At 37.6% G+C, this 13,883-nt stretch overlaps 1 protein-coding gene across 6 annotated transcripts in view; it reads left to right on the top strand.

The window, feature by feature from the left end:
* The window catches only part of NAALAD2 (N-acetylated alpha-linked acidic dipeptidase 2), a 73,781-nt gene that overhangs the window by 47,624 nt on the left and 12,274 nt on the right, over positions 1-13,883 (top strand). For all 6 annotated transcript variants that reach the window (XR_006193511.1, XM_042904549.1, XM_042904547.1 and 3 more), the window contains 6 exons: positions 4,052-4,115; positions 4,806-4,873; positions 8,002-8,093; positions 9,313-9,403; positions 10,846-11,110; positions 13,650-13,731. Coding sequence is in view for 5 of the 6 variants with exons in the window: in XM_042904549.1 (XP_042760483.1) it covers positions 4,052-4,115; positions 4,806-4,873; positions 8,002-8,093; positions 9,313-9,403; positions 10,846-11,110; positions 13,650-13,731 (662 nt within the window). In the remaining variant the exon portion in view is untranslated. The remainder of the gene's footprint in view (positions 1-4,051; positions 4,116-4,805; positions 4,874-8,001; positions 8,094-9,312; positions 9,404-10,845; positions 11,111-13,649; positions 13,732-13,883) is intronic.

Raw genomic sequence — 13,883 nt, 5'->3', positions numbered from 1 at the left:
TATAAGTTGATGGCTGCTTGGGTATGAATACATTCAAAAACACTAATTTTTGACCCCTCCCCCCCATTTTATTTATATGATGTCATATTTTACATATTTTTCATACTGCCTACCTAATATTCTAAATATAGTTGACTTTATTATTATTGTCTTTTCAACCTTCATACTAGCTTTATAAGTGACTCATTTACTACCTTTACTATATGTTTGCTTTTACCAGTAGAAATTTTTCCTTTCATAAATTTTTTTCTAGTATGACATTTTCTTTTCTAAAGAAGTCTCTTTAATGTTTATTGGAAGGCAGGTTTAGTGATGATGAATTCCATTAGCTGTTGTTCATCTGGGAAACTCTTTATCTCTTCATCAATTCTGAATGGTAAACTTGGTGGATGGAGTATTCTTGGTTATGTTTTTTTCTACCACTTTTAGCACTTTGAATGTATCATGCCCCTCACATCTGGCCTGCAAAGTCTCCGATAAATCAGCTCATAGCCTTACTGAGTTTCCTTTGTATGTAAGTATTTGCTTTCCCCTTGGTGCTTTTAAGATTCTCTCTTTATGTTTTGACATCTTAATTATTATGTTTCTTGGTGTGGACTTCCTTGGGTTTATTTTATTTGGGGATCCCTGGTATTCCTGGATGTCTCTTTCATTCCCCCAGTTAGGGAAGTTTTCAGCTGTTATTTCTTCAAATAAGTTTTCTTCTTCCTTCTCTCTTTGTTCTCCTTCTGGGAACCCTGTAATGCTGAAGTTGTTATGCTTAATGCAGTGATACCTTAACCTGTCCTAATTAAAAAATTTTTTTTTTCTTTTTGCTATTCAGTTTGGTTGCTTTCCACAATCCTATTTTCCAGCTCACTGATCTGTTCTGCTGCCTCTATTCTGCTGTCATTTTAGTTATTGTATTTTTCAGTTCTGATGGTTCTTTTTTATATTTTCTGTCTCATTGAAGTTCTCACTGAACTCACCTATCCTTCTTTCAAGTCTGTTGAGCATCTTTATGACCATTACTTTGAACTCTTTCTCAGGTAGATGGCTTATTTTTGTTTCAGTTTGCTGAGGTCCAGCCTTAGCAGGTCCAGGGGTGAAAGGATGAATGCTGTCGGCAAAAATAACAAATGGACACAGACAATAGCAGTGTGTTAGACTGGTCGCTTTATTGTGGCAAACGTGGCATTTTATGTGTTAGCAATTTCTTTGTAGAGTGCATCATCTATGTTTTTCAGCATTACCTAATTCTAAATATGTTTCTTTGTGTAATCACCCAGTAAGGAACAACATAGTTATTTTCTTGTAACATTCCCTCCTGCCCTTTTGCTTATTAATTTCTTCATACTATTTTCATTATGAATCTACATTTGTCTATAAAGCATTTGCTTTGCTATTTTCATGAAAGGTCATCTATCCCTCAACACCTCAAGTGGAACGTTTACAGGGATATGACTTCTTAATTGTTCCTTTGAACCATTTGCAATACAAGGAACAAAAGTATTCTCTTTGGTCTTGGGTGCCGGGAGGGAGCCAAGAGGGCCCTGGGAACCCACGCCTTATGTGTTCCCAGAGAGACAATGTATACCTAGGAGCTAATGAACCATTCTGTACCTTAACCCACCAGGTCGAGTTATCATCTGGAATGCCTCCTGGGGGCCAAGTGGGTCTAGGGTTTGGAGTAACTTGTATCCATGGATACATTCCTTTGTTGGCCGGGTGGGGATTTCAAACCCATTTGTCCCCCTCCTTGGCTGGGAAATATATGGGGCTATCCTTCCTTTAGGTGGGGGACAGGCAGGCAGGGGTGGCACCGGCTGGGTATAAGGTTTCATTATCCATCTTCGGATTCTCATGGTTTTTCCCAGAGGGAGTTTATATATCCCAGAGTTTGCCCCCATGGGTTTATTTTGATTCATCAATGCTAATTAGACTATGGGGATGGCCATGATGAATAACAGGAGGGATACTGGTAGCTTCCCATTCGAAGGGTCGCTGTGCATTGCCCTCTGCCAACCACCCACGCTGTGCCATCAGGAAGGCTGGATGGATCGGCTCCCGGCATCATTTAGTTCTTTTTTTGAGGTCTTGTTCTTTTGTTTAGAACATCTTCCTCTGTCTCCTTTGTCTGACTTTGTTTGTTTCTATGAATTATGTGGAATGGGTACCTCTTCCAGTCTTGAAGGAGGAGCCTTATAGAAGAATGTCTCCTGTGTAGACTGTGTACTTGGTGGCTTTGGCTGGCTGGTTGGTGCTGGATGGGCATTGGCTGGGGCCCTCTACACAGAGGCACCCTGTCAGGTCAGCTGGAGCAAGTGTAACCCATGGTTCCTGGAGTGCTTTGCACTATGGTCACCTTGGAGGGTCAGCTGACATGAAGCAGACTCAGGCCAAGGGTTTTTGGGGTGCTCTACATTGGGGCTGCCTTGGTGGGATGGCTGGAGATGGCATGGGAGCAGGCCAGATATGACATGGTGCTTTGTGCCTGGGTCACCTTGATGGGACAGCTGAAGCTGGTGTGGGTTAGAGGACTGAGTAATCTGACCTTGGAGAGAGTTCTAGCAGTTACACCCATTTGGCAGACATTCTATGGTTGGTAAATGGATTTCCTTCACTTAATAATCTAGTTTCCCTTTATTTTATTTTATTAAAAAAATTTTTTTTAAACATTCACTTATTATTGAGAGACAGAGAGACACAGAGGGTGAGCAGGGGAGGGGTAGAGAGAGGGGGAGACACAGAATCCGAAGTAGGCTCCAGGCTCTGAGCTGTCAGCACAGAGCCCGACGTGGGGCTCGAACTCACGATCTGTGAGATCATGACCTGAGCTGAAGTCAGTTGCTCAACCAACTGAGCCACCCAGGTGCTCTCTAGTTTCCCTTTAAATTACTGTTTGTTTTGTTTTTCTGTGTCCCAGGGTAGGTGACTCTGTCCATCGGCCCCTCAGTGATATCCCTCTCTACTCTAGGTTGCCACATCGGGTGGTTGTTCTCAATGTTACTGTGTGTCTGTCTTTCCTACCCTTCTTTATGTGGTCCCTCTATTCTTTGTCATGCAGAAGTTGTTCAGTCAGCCCTCAGTTCTTCTTTAGGAAGAGTTGCTCTGTTTGTAGGTGTGGATTTGGTGTGTCTGGGAACTGAGTTCAAGGTATTTATATGCGTCTATCTTGGACTGTGTCCTATTATACTGTGTTCTTATGAGGTAGCAAGCTAGAGAGAAGTAAAAGGCTCTCTCAGCATATCCCATCTGTGTGATAGTAGTGTGTGTGTGTGTGTTACAGTGAGAGGAAGAGACTATCCTAATGGCTTTCCTTCTCTCCATCTATTTTTTTTTCTATCCTCCTTTTGAAAATTATTTTTCTTTGCATCTCCTCTTTTAAAAATAGATAAATGGAGGGGCACCTGGGTGGCTCAGTTGGTTGCATGCAACTCTTGATTTTTGGCTCAGGTCATGATCCCAGAGTCACGGGATCAAGGCCTGTGTCAGGCTGTGTGCTGATAGTGCTGAGCCTGCTTGGGATTCTCTTTCCCTGTCTCTGTGCCTCCCCTGCTTGTGTGCCTGTGCACTCTAAAATAAAATACTTTAAAAAAATAGATAAATTGACTCTATTTCTGACTTTTAAAATTATACTTGGGTTTCCAGTCTCAGTAGCTCTCTCAAACTTCAGTGTATGTAAGGATTTCCAGGGATACCTTTTAGAAAATACAGATTTCCAGGCCCTTCAGAAATTTTTAATCAGTACATCTGCTGTGGGGCCCAAAATCTGGGAGCCTCACCCCTTCATATTCTAATGCAAGGAGTCAGGGAACCACACTGTGAAAATACTTTTTTTCTGAGAATCCTTGCTATTGCTATAAATAGTAGCTACACATATTTTTCTTTTTACTTGTGTTAATGTTGTCAACCAACCAGTTATCTGCATTTTCTCATAAATTATGGCAAAGGCATAGATACTGGATTCATAAAGGTATCTGTAGGCCACCTTTATACTAAATTGATTTGCTTATTTATTTCCACAATTGTAAATATTGTGAATTAAATAACAACTTTGCTTCAACTGTAGGAGAATGCAAAAACACTCCAGGAGAGAAGCATTGCTTATATCAATTCTGATTCATCTATAGAAGGTAAATCTTACTTCAGATTATTAAACAATGCATCATCTTTTCAGTCTGCAAATTGTAACTAACTTGTAAACTAAGATTATTCTCGTCCTATGAAATTCCTCAATAGTACCTCCATTTTCCACTTTACCACAGAGAAAATGATTATGATTCAAATGAATCAGTATGAGTCATAACTGAGCTACTGATTGTAATTTCTTTAGTATGTTTGCCATTTGCCTATCTTGAATTACTACTTAAAACTCTAGTATTAACCATATTCTTCCTGTGGAGATATTAAAAGAATTTGGCTACAATATTTCAGAAGAATGTTTTACGGAATATTCCACATAGAAATACTTTATGGTTTGAAGTGAGTACATACTACAGACTTTGCTTGGAAGCTGACATACGACACTTGTGTCTCTAGGCTTTCTTTGTATTACTTCTAGATGAATGTCAGAGCATACTTCCGAGGTACTGAAATGCTCTGGTCTAATGTCTTGATACACACTGTCGATTTGATGGAGTAAATATGAATGGCATAGCCTTATCACTTCCTTTGCCAAAGCCCCCCTCGAAAGATACCACCTTAAGAATGATGCTATTTGATTTCAAGACTATACATTGTTTATAATTAGAAATAGTTAGAATTAGACTTCTCTTGGAATTTCACCTGGAAGTATTAAAATACATTGTATTTTATTTTTTCAGGCAATTATACTCTGAGAGTTGACTGTACACCCCTTCTTTACCAATTGGTGTATAAACTGACAAAAGAGGTATATAAATAGATGTCTTAATGTTTTCTGATGAATAGAAAATAAGTGGATAACACTTGTTTTCTTAATTAGTGGTACTGATTTTTAAACTGGTAACTGATTTGTATAAGTAAGAAGTCAGAAAAAAATCTTTAATACACTATTTATATGACCTATGTATAAAAATAGCATTGCTAATCTTTCTAATAGTAGTTATTATTGTATACACTGTTGCCATGTAGAGGGTATACAGTTTCATTTGGCAGAGGAATTTCGATACAACAGAATGAGCTGGAATGGAGAAAGCCTTGGGTTCAAACCCTATAAAATGAATTCCAGCAGCATCAATGATAAAAGGACATGGTCACTGTATCCAAATACTTCGCAATCTAGAGAGGATACACACTTGTAAGTGAGGAATTACACGTCAGTAGAATATTGGATACTACAAACAATGGAGAAGAATTATGGAATAGAGAAGCTGAAATTCTGGGGTGGTTGGGGAAGCATCAGAAGATGTTTACAGAATAATTAGTTCTTGGGTTGTAAAATGGAAGGGTGTGAAAGTAAGAGAGAAGGCATTCTCAGCAGAGAACACCATAACCTAAAAAAGATGTGGAGACATGAAAGAAAATATTTCCTGAACCGTAGGTGGTTCAGGGTGACATAAGTATAAGGTTTTGGTGGATAAATGGTAAGCAATGGAGCAGGACAAATAGGCCAAGGTCAGAAATATGGTGATGGGAAAATTAGAGAATCTTTTTTTTTTTTTTTTTTTTTTTTTAAGAGACCTGGAAGATCATTTCTTCCTTTTATTTGTTTTATCTTATTTATTTTTAAATGTTTATTTTTGAGAGAGCAAGTGAGAGAGCACATGTGCATGCACGTGGGGCAGAGAGAGGGAGACACAGAATCCAAAGCAGGCTCCAGGCTCTAAGCTGTCAGCACCTATCTGATGTGGGGCTCGAATTCAAGAACTGTGAGGTCATGACCTGAGCCAAAGTCAGATGCTTAACCGGCTGGGCTGAGCAACCCAGGGGCCACAGAGAATCTTTAACAAGGTTATACATTATCATATTTGTTCATTAGAAAGACCACTCAGTATCAGTGTAGTGAATAGATTAAGCTGTAGCAAGTCTAATAGCAAAATGGAAATAATTCTTACAGGAATTTTGTGAATATTATTGATAAAAAGTACTTTGCACTCAACTCTAAAAATGACATATATCTTTAATTTTTGTGTACTTCATTTAAATGGTTCATTATAGAATTTAGTTACCAAATACAAATCTTTAAAGTATGTTATCACTTAGATTACAATGTGAAGTAGGTGTCACTTCTCTGTAGGTACTATTTTCCACTCTCCCTTAATATTACCCTTTCCTTTTTCCCATTAAATGCCTTTAAAAACCAGTTTTCCCAAATGGGAGTGCTCTCATCATTCCCATCCCAACTCTCAACATATTGGGTAGCTTATGTTCTTGATACTTTTATTCGAATGTCCCATTAAAACATCTAAAGCAAGCTGTAAGGAAAATTCTGAGAGAATCCTGCTCAGGACATGCATTTATGCTTTGTGCTGTCCTCCAGAGATGGCTCCTGCCTTTGATATCAAGGATAGTTAATAATTTCAGGGCCAATAGGGAGAAGTTGAGGTCTATGCCCCTTTGTACACAGGCAGATGCTTCTCCACGGCCATACCAAAACCTGGTAGAAAAAGACTTCTGTGAACGGACTATTACCATTTAAGCAACCTCTAGAATGTGTTGGCAGAGGCAAACCATGCTGGTGGCAGGAGTGCAGGATGGGAGTGGTAGAGAGGGCAGAGCTTAGAGACTGGGCAGCTGCCCAATTTAAGAACTGGGACAAGGTGTTGAAAATACCCAAGGGTCAGCATTTGTGACAAGACAGCAGAGACAGAAAGTATGCTCTAGGGGGTACAGGCTAGAAGGACTCAGTTCGGGGTAGTGCTAGACTGAAATTGTGATTCCAGAAAAGGAGAGGGTTTTTCAGGGAATTCGGTCTAAGCAGGATGTAGGAATTGGAGCAGGTTCTCAGCCATTGCAAGTTGGCGGGAGCAGAGTCGAGTAGAACCCAGTCAGTTGGCGGGAAAGGAGTAGAACGTCCCTGCTGCTGCAACATGCTGGTGGGCAAAGGAAGGACGTGGAGAGCCAGGACTGCCTTTAAGCTGCGGGCTCATGTGCAATGATGAGGCAACAACCCACTCTGTATAAAGGCCACAGAAAATATCAGAGGAATTGATGTTTATGTTAAGATGGGGACCATTATCCCCATTTCCACAGCTGACAAAACTAGCGTTTGAAGAGGGGAAGCAACGCACCAAAGGTTATGATGCTTTCAGAGCTGCGTGAGGAGGGTATGCCTTTTTCTGAACAAAGCAGAGCTACAAACACAAAATTCAGGCAATACGTGTGTTCATGAGGATCTAAAACAGGCACCTCAGCCTTCACAGTCCACACTCTACCTTGTGGCCCTGCCGAAGATTGGAGAGAGCAGAGTGTAAGTTAATGGCCGTACCTTTAATGGGGGCAGTAAAAAAGGTTCTTGTATTCATAGAAGCTCTTAAAATCCCCAAAGAGAAATGTGAGGTTATGCAGAGCTTTTAAAACCCATCAGATTCCAACTTGGTTTGAATACAATTGGACTTTCCAACAGCAGTTCCTCCTTTCCCCTCGGGCTCTGCAAAACCAGGATTTACATTGCCCTTGTCAGGCTTAGATGCTTCAGCCACGTCTGCCACCCTGAGGCCTCTCTTTAAAGGTCTTTTAGGACAGAAGCAACTTACTTACGTAAATCTTGTATCCAAGTTTTCCCCCAGTGACTTACTCAAGGACATCTAAACTGCTAAAAATTAAAGTGATAACATTTGTTATAAATCTGCAACTCTATTAAAAAAGTTTACCAAAATAAGCCAGAGATTTTTATCTCACGTACATGGCAAAATTATCAATAGGCAGGCAACAAAAATGAACATGAGTTTGGTTGTATTCTTTTGTCATTTGCTTGTTTTTCTATAAAGAACATGATATATGTCCATATAGTTAGAAGTTGATAACCTATGGTTTTATTATCGACATAAATTTAGTTGCTTCTGCCTCTAATTCCCAATATTTGATGTTTCTTTCCAGATATCCAGCCCAGATGATGGTTTTGAGAGTAAGTCTCTTTATGAAAGCTGGTTGGAAAAGGACCCTTCATCTGAAAATAAAGATTTTCCTAGGTGAATTACTTGTATATTTTCTACCGTTAGGATCAATTGTGAATTCCCCTTTGCCCGTTGTTTCTCCAGAAATGTAATTCTCAGCTATGTCAACAATGTGAGTAGAAGAAAGATAATCCCAAAGAATCCCTGTGTAGCCTTCAATTTGCTAATGGTACAGAATAGCCAAGTCTTTGAATCTATAATAAATTCTACTTTTGCAAATGTTTAGCCAAAATTATTTTGCCACATTATCAGGTATTATTTTGCATTTTTGTATTAAATTTTAGATATGTATTCAATGCATTAATGTGACACCAAATGATAATGATGAAATATGGATTATTTGCTTCTAAGTTTAAGGGGCATTATAAGTCACTACCAAGTTGTGTCTTTACCTGTAATGAATATAGAATGTATTAATTTTTTACTTCTCATTCACAAAACAGTTTTCTTCAATTTTTTTTCTCCTGCAATACTATTTCTATAAACCAGCCGATGATGGTAACAGTTAATAGCTCCATTACATACTCCAAATAAGTCTTGTGAAAGTTTGTTTCCATTGTAAAAGTTTTACATGATTTAAAAAAAAAAAAAAAAAAAAAAACAAAAACAAAAAAAACTAGAGTCAAAAAAAAGGTTTTTAAAATACCTACATCTCAAAAACACATTGGAAGTATGTATTTTCTAATACACCTATAATTTTCTTCTTTGCTTACCATTTTATCATAAATTTTCCCATGTTATTGCATATATATCACGTATGTATGTATGTAGTGGTTTCTTAACTACATGCAAAAAAATATATTGTAATTTCATTTTCTAAATAAGGCATAGATTCTTCGTGATCCTAAATATACTTTATCATGGCAGTTTTCTTACTACAGTTCTCTGAGGGTAGTGACCAAATTTTATTTTTCTCTTTTTCCTCTCTATATAAATATTCTAAAAGACTGACGATGTGAAAGAGACCACAGTCACTAGGCTGCTGTCTTCGGTGGCACTGTTCAACTGTGACTGTAGTCAGTGCAGATTTACAGGTTTAATGCAGCAATTTCCGGCATGTGACAGGAAAGTAGCTTGGGGTGGTGTACCTTCTAATTTTTGTAAATGTGCTGTGCAATTCCTTGCTATTCCTGGGACAGGATTCATTTTTCTATTTCTTTAACTTCATATTTTTTAACTTATGCATTTATAATATCCTTGTGTGTGTGTATACACATTTATATCCTACATCTAGAATCAACAAGCTGGGATCTGGAAGTGATTTTGAAGCTTACTTTCAGAGACTTGGGATTGCTTCAGGCAGAGCCCGTTACACTAAGAACAGGGTAAGCCATTTCATTATTTTGGATACATAGCATTTTATCCAACTTCTTGTTAGGAATTTTAAACTGTTTAGTTGTTTGGTACCAGGGCACCAGGTCATGTGGCCTGGGAAGAATTCCAGGGCTGGAGGCTGACTTCATGTCTCTTTGTAGATGGACTAGGAATTAATTTGGGTTATTCAGTGAATTTTCCTTGCAGGATTATTCAATGAAATGGTAGCTGGGAGATTACTGCCAAGTGCTTAGCTGGTTAGCAGAACCAAGTAGTGCACATCCCTGTTCTCATTCAGGCTTTATTGGAAAATCCCATTCTCCTCCACTTTTCCTGAGGAAAATGTGCATGTGAAGAACCTGTTTTGGTCACAGGGAATGCTAGGCCACGAGTCTTTACTGTTAGTAGCCCCTCTTCACATCCTCACTCCTGCCTGTCATCTGAGTCCAGGGCTCCTGAGTAGGGAATAAAACAAGTTCCTCCTGATTTTTAAGTCGATTAACTTTTCTGATCAGTTTGCACCATTGCCATTCAAACACACTGATGATATGTATTTGAATATGCCAACATGTGCCATGTTTGCTTGTCTAGGTTATAAATTATGTGATAAACCAAACTGAAGATTACATCAGCAAACCCAGATTTGTCACAGATTTTAATAATTTTCAAATCATAATTGCAATACACAGTCTTGCTTGCCTAGAATACATACCTTTTGTAAATCTGATTCTCCAGAATCAGAGAACAGAGATGAAAGCAAAATAAATCTGTATCCTGATACTCATTAAACTCTTTCAAGGCCTGTTCACTTTTATATTCTGTCATCAATCTGAACACAGTTGTCTAGTTTCTAAGAAATTGCAGATTAAAAGCAGGACATTAGGAGAGAGACTGACACAAGGATTCGCAGTAAAAATGTTCACCTTATAGCAAAGTAGCATATAGGTAAAACTAAACTTAGGAAAGGCAGACCTAAGGAGTAAAACAAATATTTCTATAAAATACATCTATGTAATAGTTTACAGTGGTAGCCCTTAACTGCATAATAAAGGTTAGATGGCATTTGGTTATACAGTTTGGGAAGGCAGAGAAGGTGCTTAAATGTAGATTCTATACAGATCTTAGCTGCCCAGAACCTTTCATTTCCAATCAATTGATAATTGTAAACTGTGTTAATATGCAATTTGAGTATGTATGCCTTAATTTCAGTTATCAGAAATACAATAACAATTTTGAAGTATTTTGAATGAAGATTATGTGAATGATAAATAACAGTAAAATTTTAAATGGGTGAATAGTTGGTGAAAGTGTTAGATTTTAACTTTTTGCTTCATGATAAAACTCAGAGTTCCACATGGTTGTATTTTTTTCCTGCATTTTTAAGATTACATAAATAATTGGAGTATTTAATGTTTGTCTATATTCAGTACCTACCCATATTTTGTTTCCCCAGAAAACAGATAAGTACAGCAGCTACCCGGTATACCATACAATTTATGAGACGTTTGAATTAGTAGAGAATTTTTATGACCCTACTTTTAAAAAACAGCTTTCAGTGGCTCAGTTACGAGGGGCACTGGTTTATGAGCTTGCAGACTCTAAAATCATTCCTTTCAATATTGAAGACTATGCAAAAGCTTTGAAAAACTATGCAACAAGCATCTACAATTTATCTAAGAAACATGACCAACGATTGAGAGACCATGGAGTATCATTTGGTAAGAATGGCTGGGTATATTTTATAATCTGAGTTAGAGCTTTCAGATATCGTCTCCGACTGTCATCACTGCACACTCTTTCATCCTAGAATACATCCTTGCGTTACTTAAGTTTGATTTCTAGGAAAAAACTTGAAACACCTTTAAAGAATGTCATTTAACCTGGTATTTGTAGGATGAATTTGTTTTGCTAAGTTAGTGCTATGAACATTGGGTTGGTTAATATTTTCCCTATATTGCTGCCTTTAGAAATATTTTTGCTGTTAAAAGAACAATACTATAAAAATACAATACTGCACAAAGATGGGAAAATAGAGAAAACCAATTCCACTACATATATAATTATTGTATATTTTTGTTTACATGGAGATTTTTTTTTACCTGGTTTAAGCATTGTTTCACTTTGTGTATTTTATATTCATTTTATATTCACATTGCCATTTTGTGGTTATTGTTATGTACTATGCTATCTCCAACAAAGCAGGGATGAAATATAGTATGGTACAAAGGACTGAGCATTGGGTCTAGAAGCAGTTACCTGGTTCAAATCCTGATTCTAATATTTAGTCATTGTGTGATGTTGGAAAAGTTACATGACCTTTGTCAGTTTTCCTCTGAGTGAAATGGTAAAGAATATAACGTTTCCAAGACTGCTGTGGGACATTCAGTTGGTTGGATATATAGACACAGTGGTGAGTCTCATAAACGTTACCTACTAGTACTGTTTTACTATAACCATTTTCTTTTAATCTGGGAGTAGATATTCTTAGTACATACCAAAATTATCAAGTATGTACTCAGTGTCTACTGTCTACTGTGTTATTTCCTGGGAGATACAAGAATGTTTAAAAAATAATCATTGTCCTCAAAGAGCACAGGCTCTCACGTGAGGGCAAAGACAAAAGTGCCAGGGACAAGCTGTTATAGGACGCTACAGAGAGTACTGTAGGGACACAGAGTAAGTAGAGAGAAGTCAGCAATGGCTTTGGAATATTGCATACGAATTAGTAATCTTCAAAGTCATGAGCAGCAGGTACTATGATCTAGATAAAGTGATACAAAGAAAATCTAGGAAACTATTTACATCAGTGATTGGAGAGTCTCTTTAACGAGGCAAATGAAATCGGAATAAGCAGAGCCGACAGCGAGATAGACATTCACAGTTCTGTGGCTCTCCAGCATCCTCTTCTTTTCCTAGATGCCCCGATTTTCTTTTGGTGAATTACCTTTTATCACTTTAAGTCAGGATCCAACCGAGAGAGAAAGCACACAGTTACAGGTGAAGGCCACTCTTCACACAAAGTGACTTAACCTACTCTATTAATGCCCCTTTCCCCCCATATTTTCACCCTCTCCACCTCAGTGGCAATATTCCATCCACGTTAAACCATCTTGTAACTTTCTTATAAACATTTCTTCTACCTAATGTACCCTACTCCCTTCCCAATCAAAATTCTTCATTTAGTGCCAGGCAAAAAGCAGTCCCTAACATGTTTTAATGAATGAATGATGGATAGGATGGATATGTAATTTACATGGTCTGCAGTTCTCTACTTCCTTCTACCAATCTAGTACTGTCCTATCTTCCTAACACTCTACTGAAATTGCTTTTGCCAAAGTTATTCACCTGTTACTAAATACCAGGCACACGTTTTATTTCTTATCCAATTTGACTATTGTGGTTCACTGGAAATTTAAAATTCTTTCCTCAACACTCTTTGGCTTCAAAAATATCTATTATTAGATTATTTTGTACTTGGCTTTAAGAATAGCAACAGTAATTAGAGCTTAAAGGATATCTAGGACTAAAAAAGACCTTGTCTTTTATATTGAAAGTAACTATTTACTAGCTGTGTGACCTAACAGAAATCCTGTGGAGCAGTAAGTGCTTTCTCTGCCAAATGAATATTGTATTCCCTGTATCACAGGATTAATGAAGGAAATCAATGATTTATGCTAATGTTCAGTTTAGAAAAGATGGAAAATGATATAGGTTGTTGTAATAAAAAAATATGTTGAGAATCTTCTCACTTCTTAGAATCTATGTTAACTAAAGAAAAGCTTGACTAGACCAGACCTGATCCTGTTTGAGTCCACATACACCAGCTTGTCACAGGTTGCATTTAAACAAGATCTTAAATGCACTGCTTAAAAAGAGGGGTTGGTTCACATTGATTTATTCTCTAATTATTGCAGGAACACAGCTCAATTTATAGCTGTATCCAGTATCTAGCATATAGAAGTTGTATTAATATACATTGAATGAGTATCTACATGAATGGTAAATTAGGAGTTAAAATAATTATGTCCTAGACTCTTGAAAGTTCCTTCATGAAGAACCAATTTAGAAATTTTGTTTTATCCATTGTCTCTTTGTTACAATATTTTCTGATCTTCATGGATCTACAAAAAGGCTCAGTAGAAAAACTGTTTTAATATCTATTCAGTCCTGTCAGCCTGGAATGTGGAGGGCAGGGAAGTAAACATCTGAAATAAGAAGCATTTACTAATATACCTTCCACTTTTCTATTTTTAAAAGATTCTTTATTTTCTGCTGTGAAAAACTTCTCAGATGCTGCTTCAGATTTTCATAGAAGACTCACAGAAGTTGATCTTAACAAGTAAGTTTCAAATGTAAAGTTTCCTATTTTGAAAAGTAATCTAGTTACTAGAGTGAATCGTGTACACTTACCTAGGCAGGCAGCTCTAAGTCACTGCTACCCAAATTAAGGTCTGTAACTACAGCATCAGCATCACTTAGGAGCTTGTCATC

The sequence above is a fragment of the Panthera leo genome, chromosome D1 (genome assembly GCF_018350215.1).
Source record: "Panthera leo isolate Ple1 chromosome D1, P.leo_Ple1_pat1.1, whole genome shotgun sequence".
NCBI lineage: Eukaryota > Metazoa > Chordata > Mammalia > Carnivora > Felidae > Panthera > Panthera leo.
Note: the sequence above shows the minus strand (reverse complement) of the source record. Positions and strands in the feature narration are given on the sequence as shown.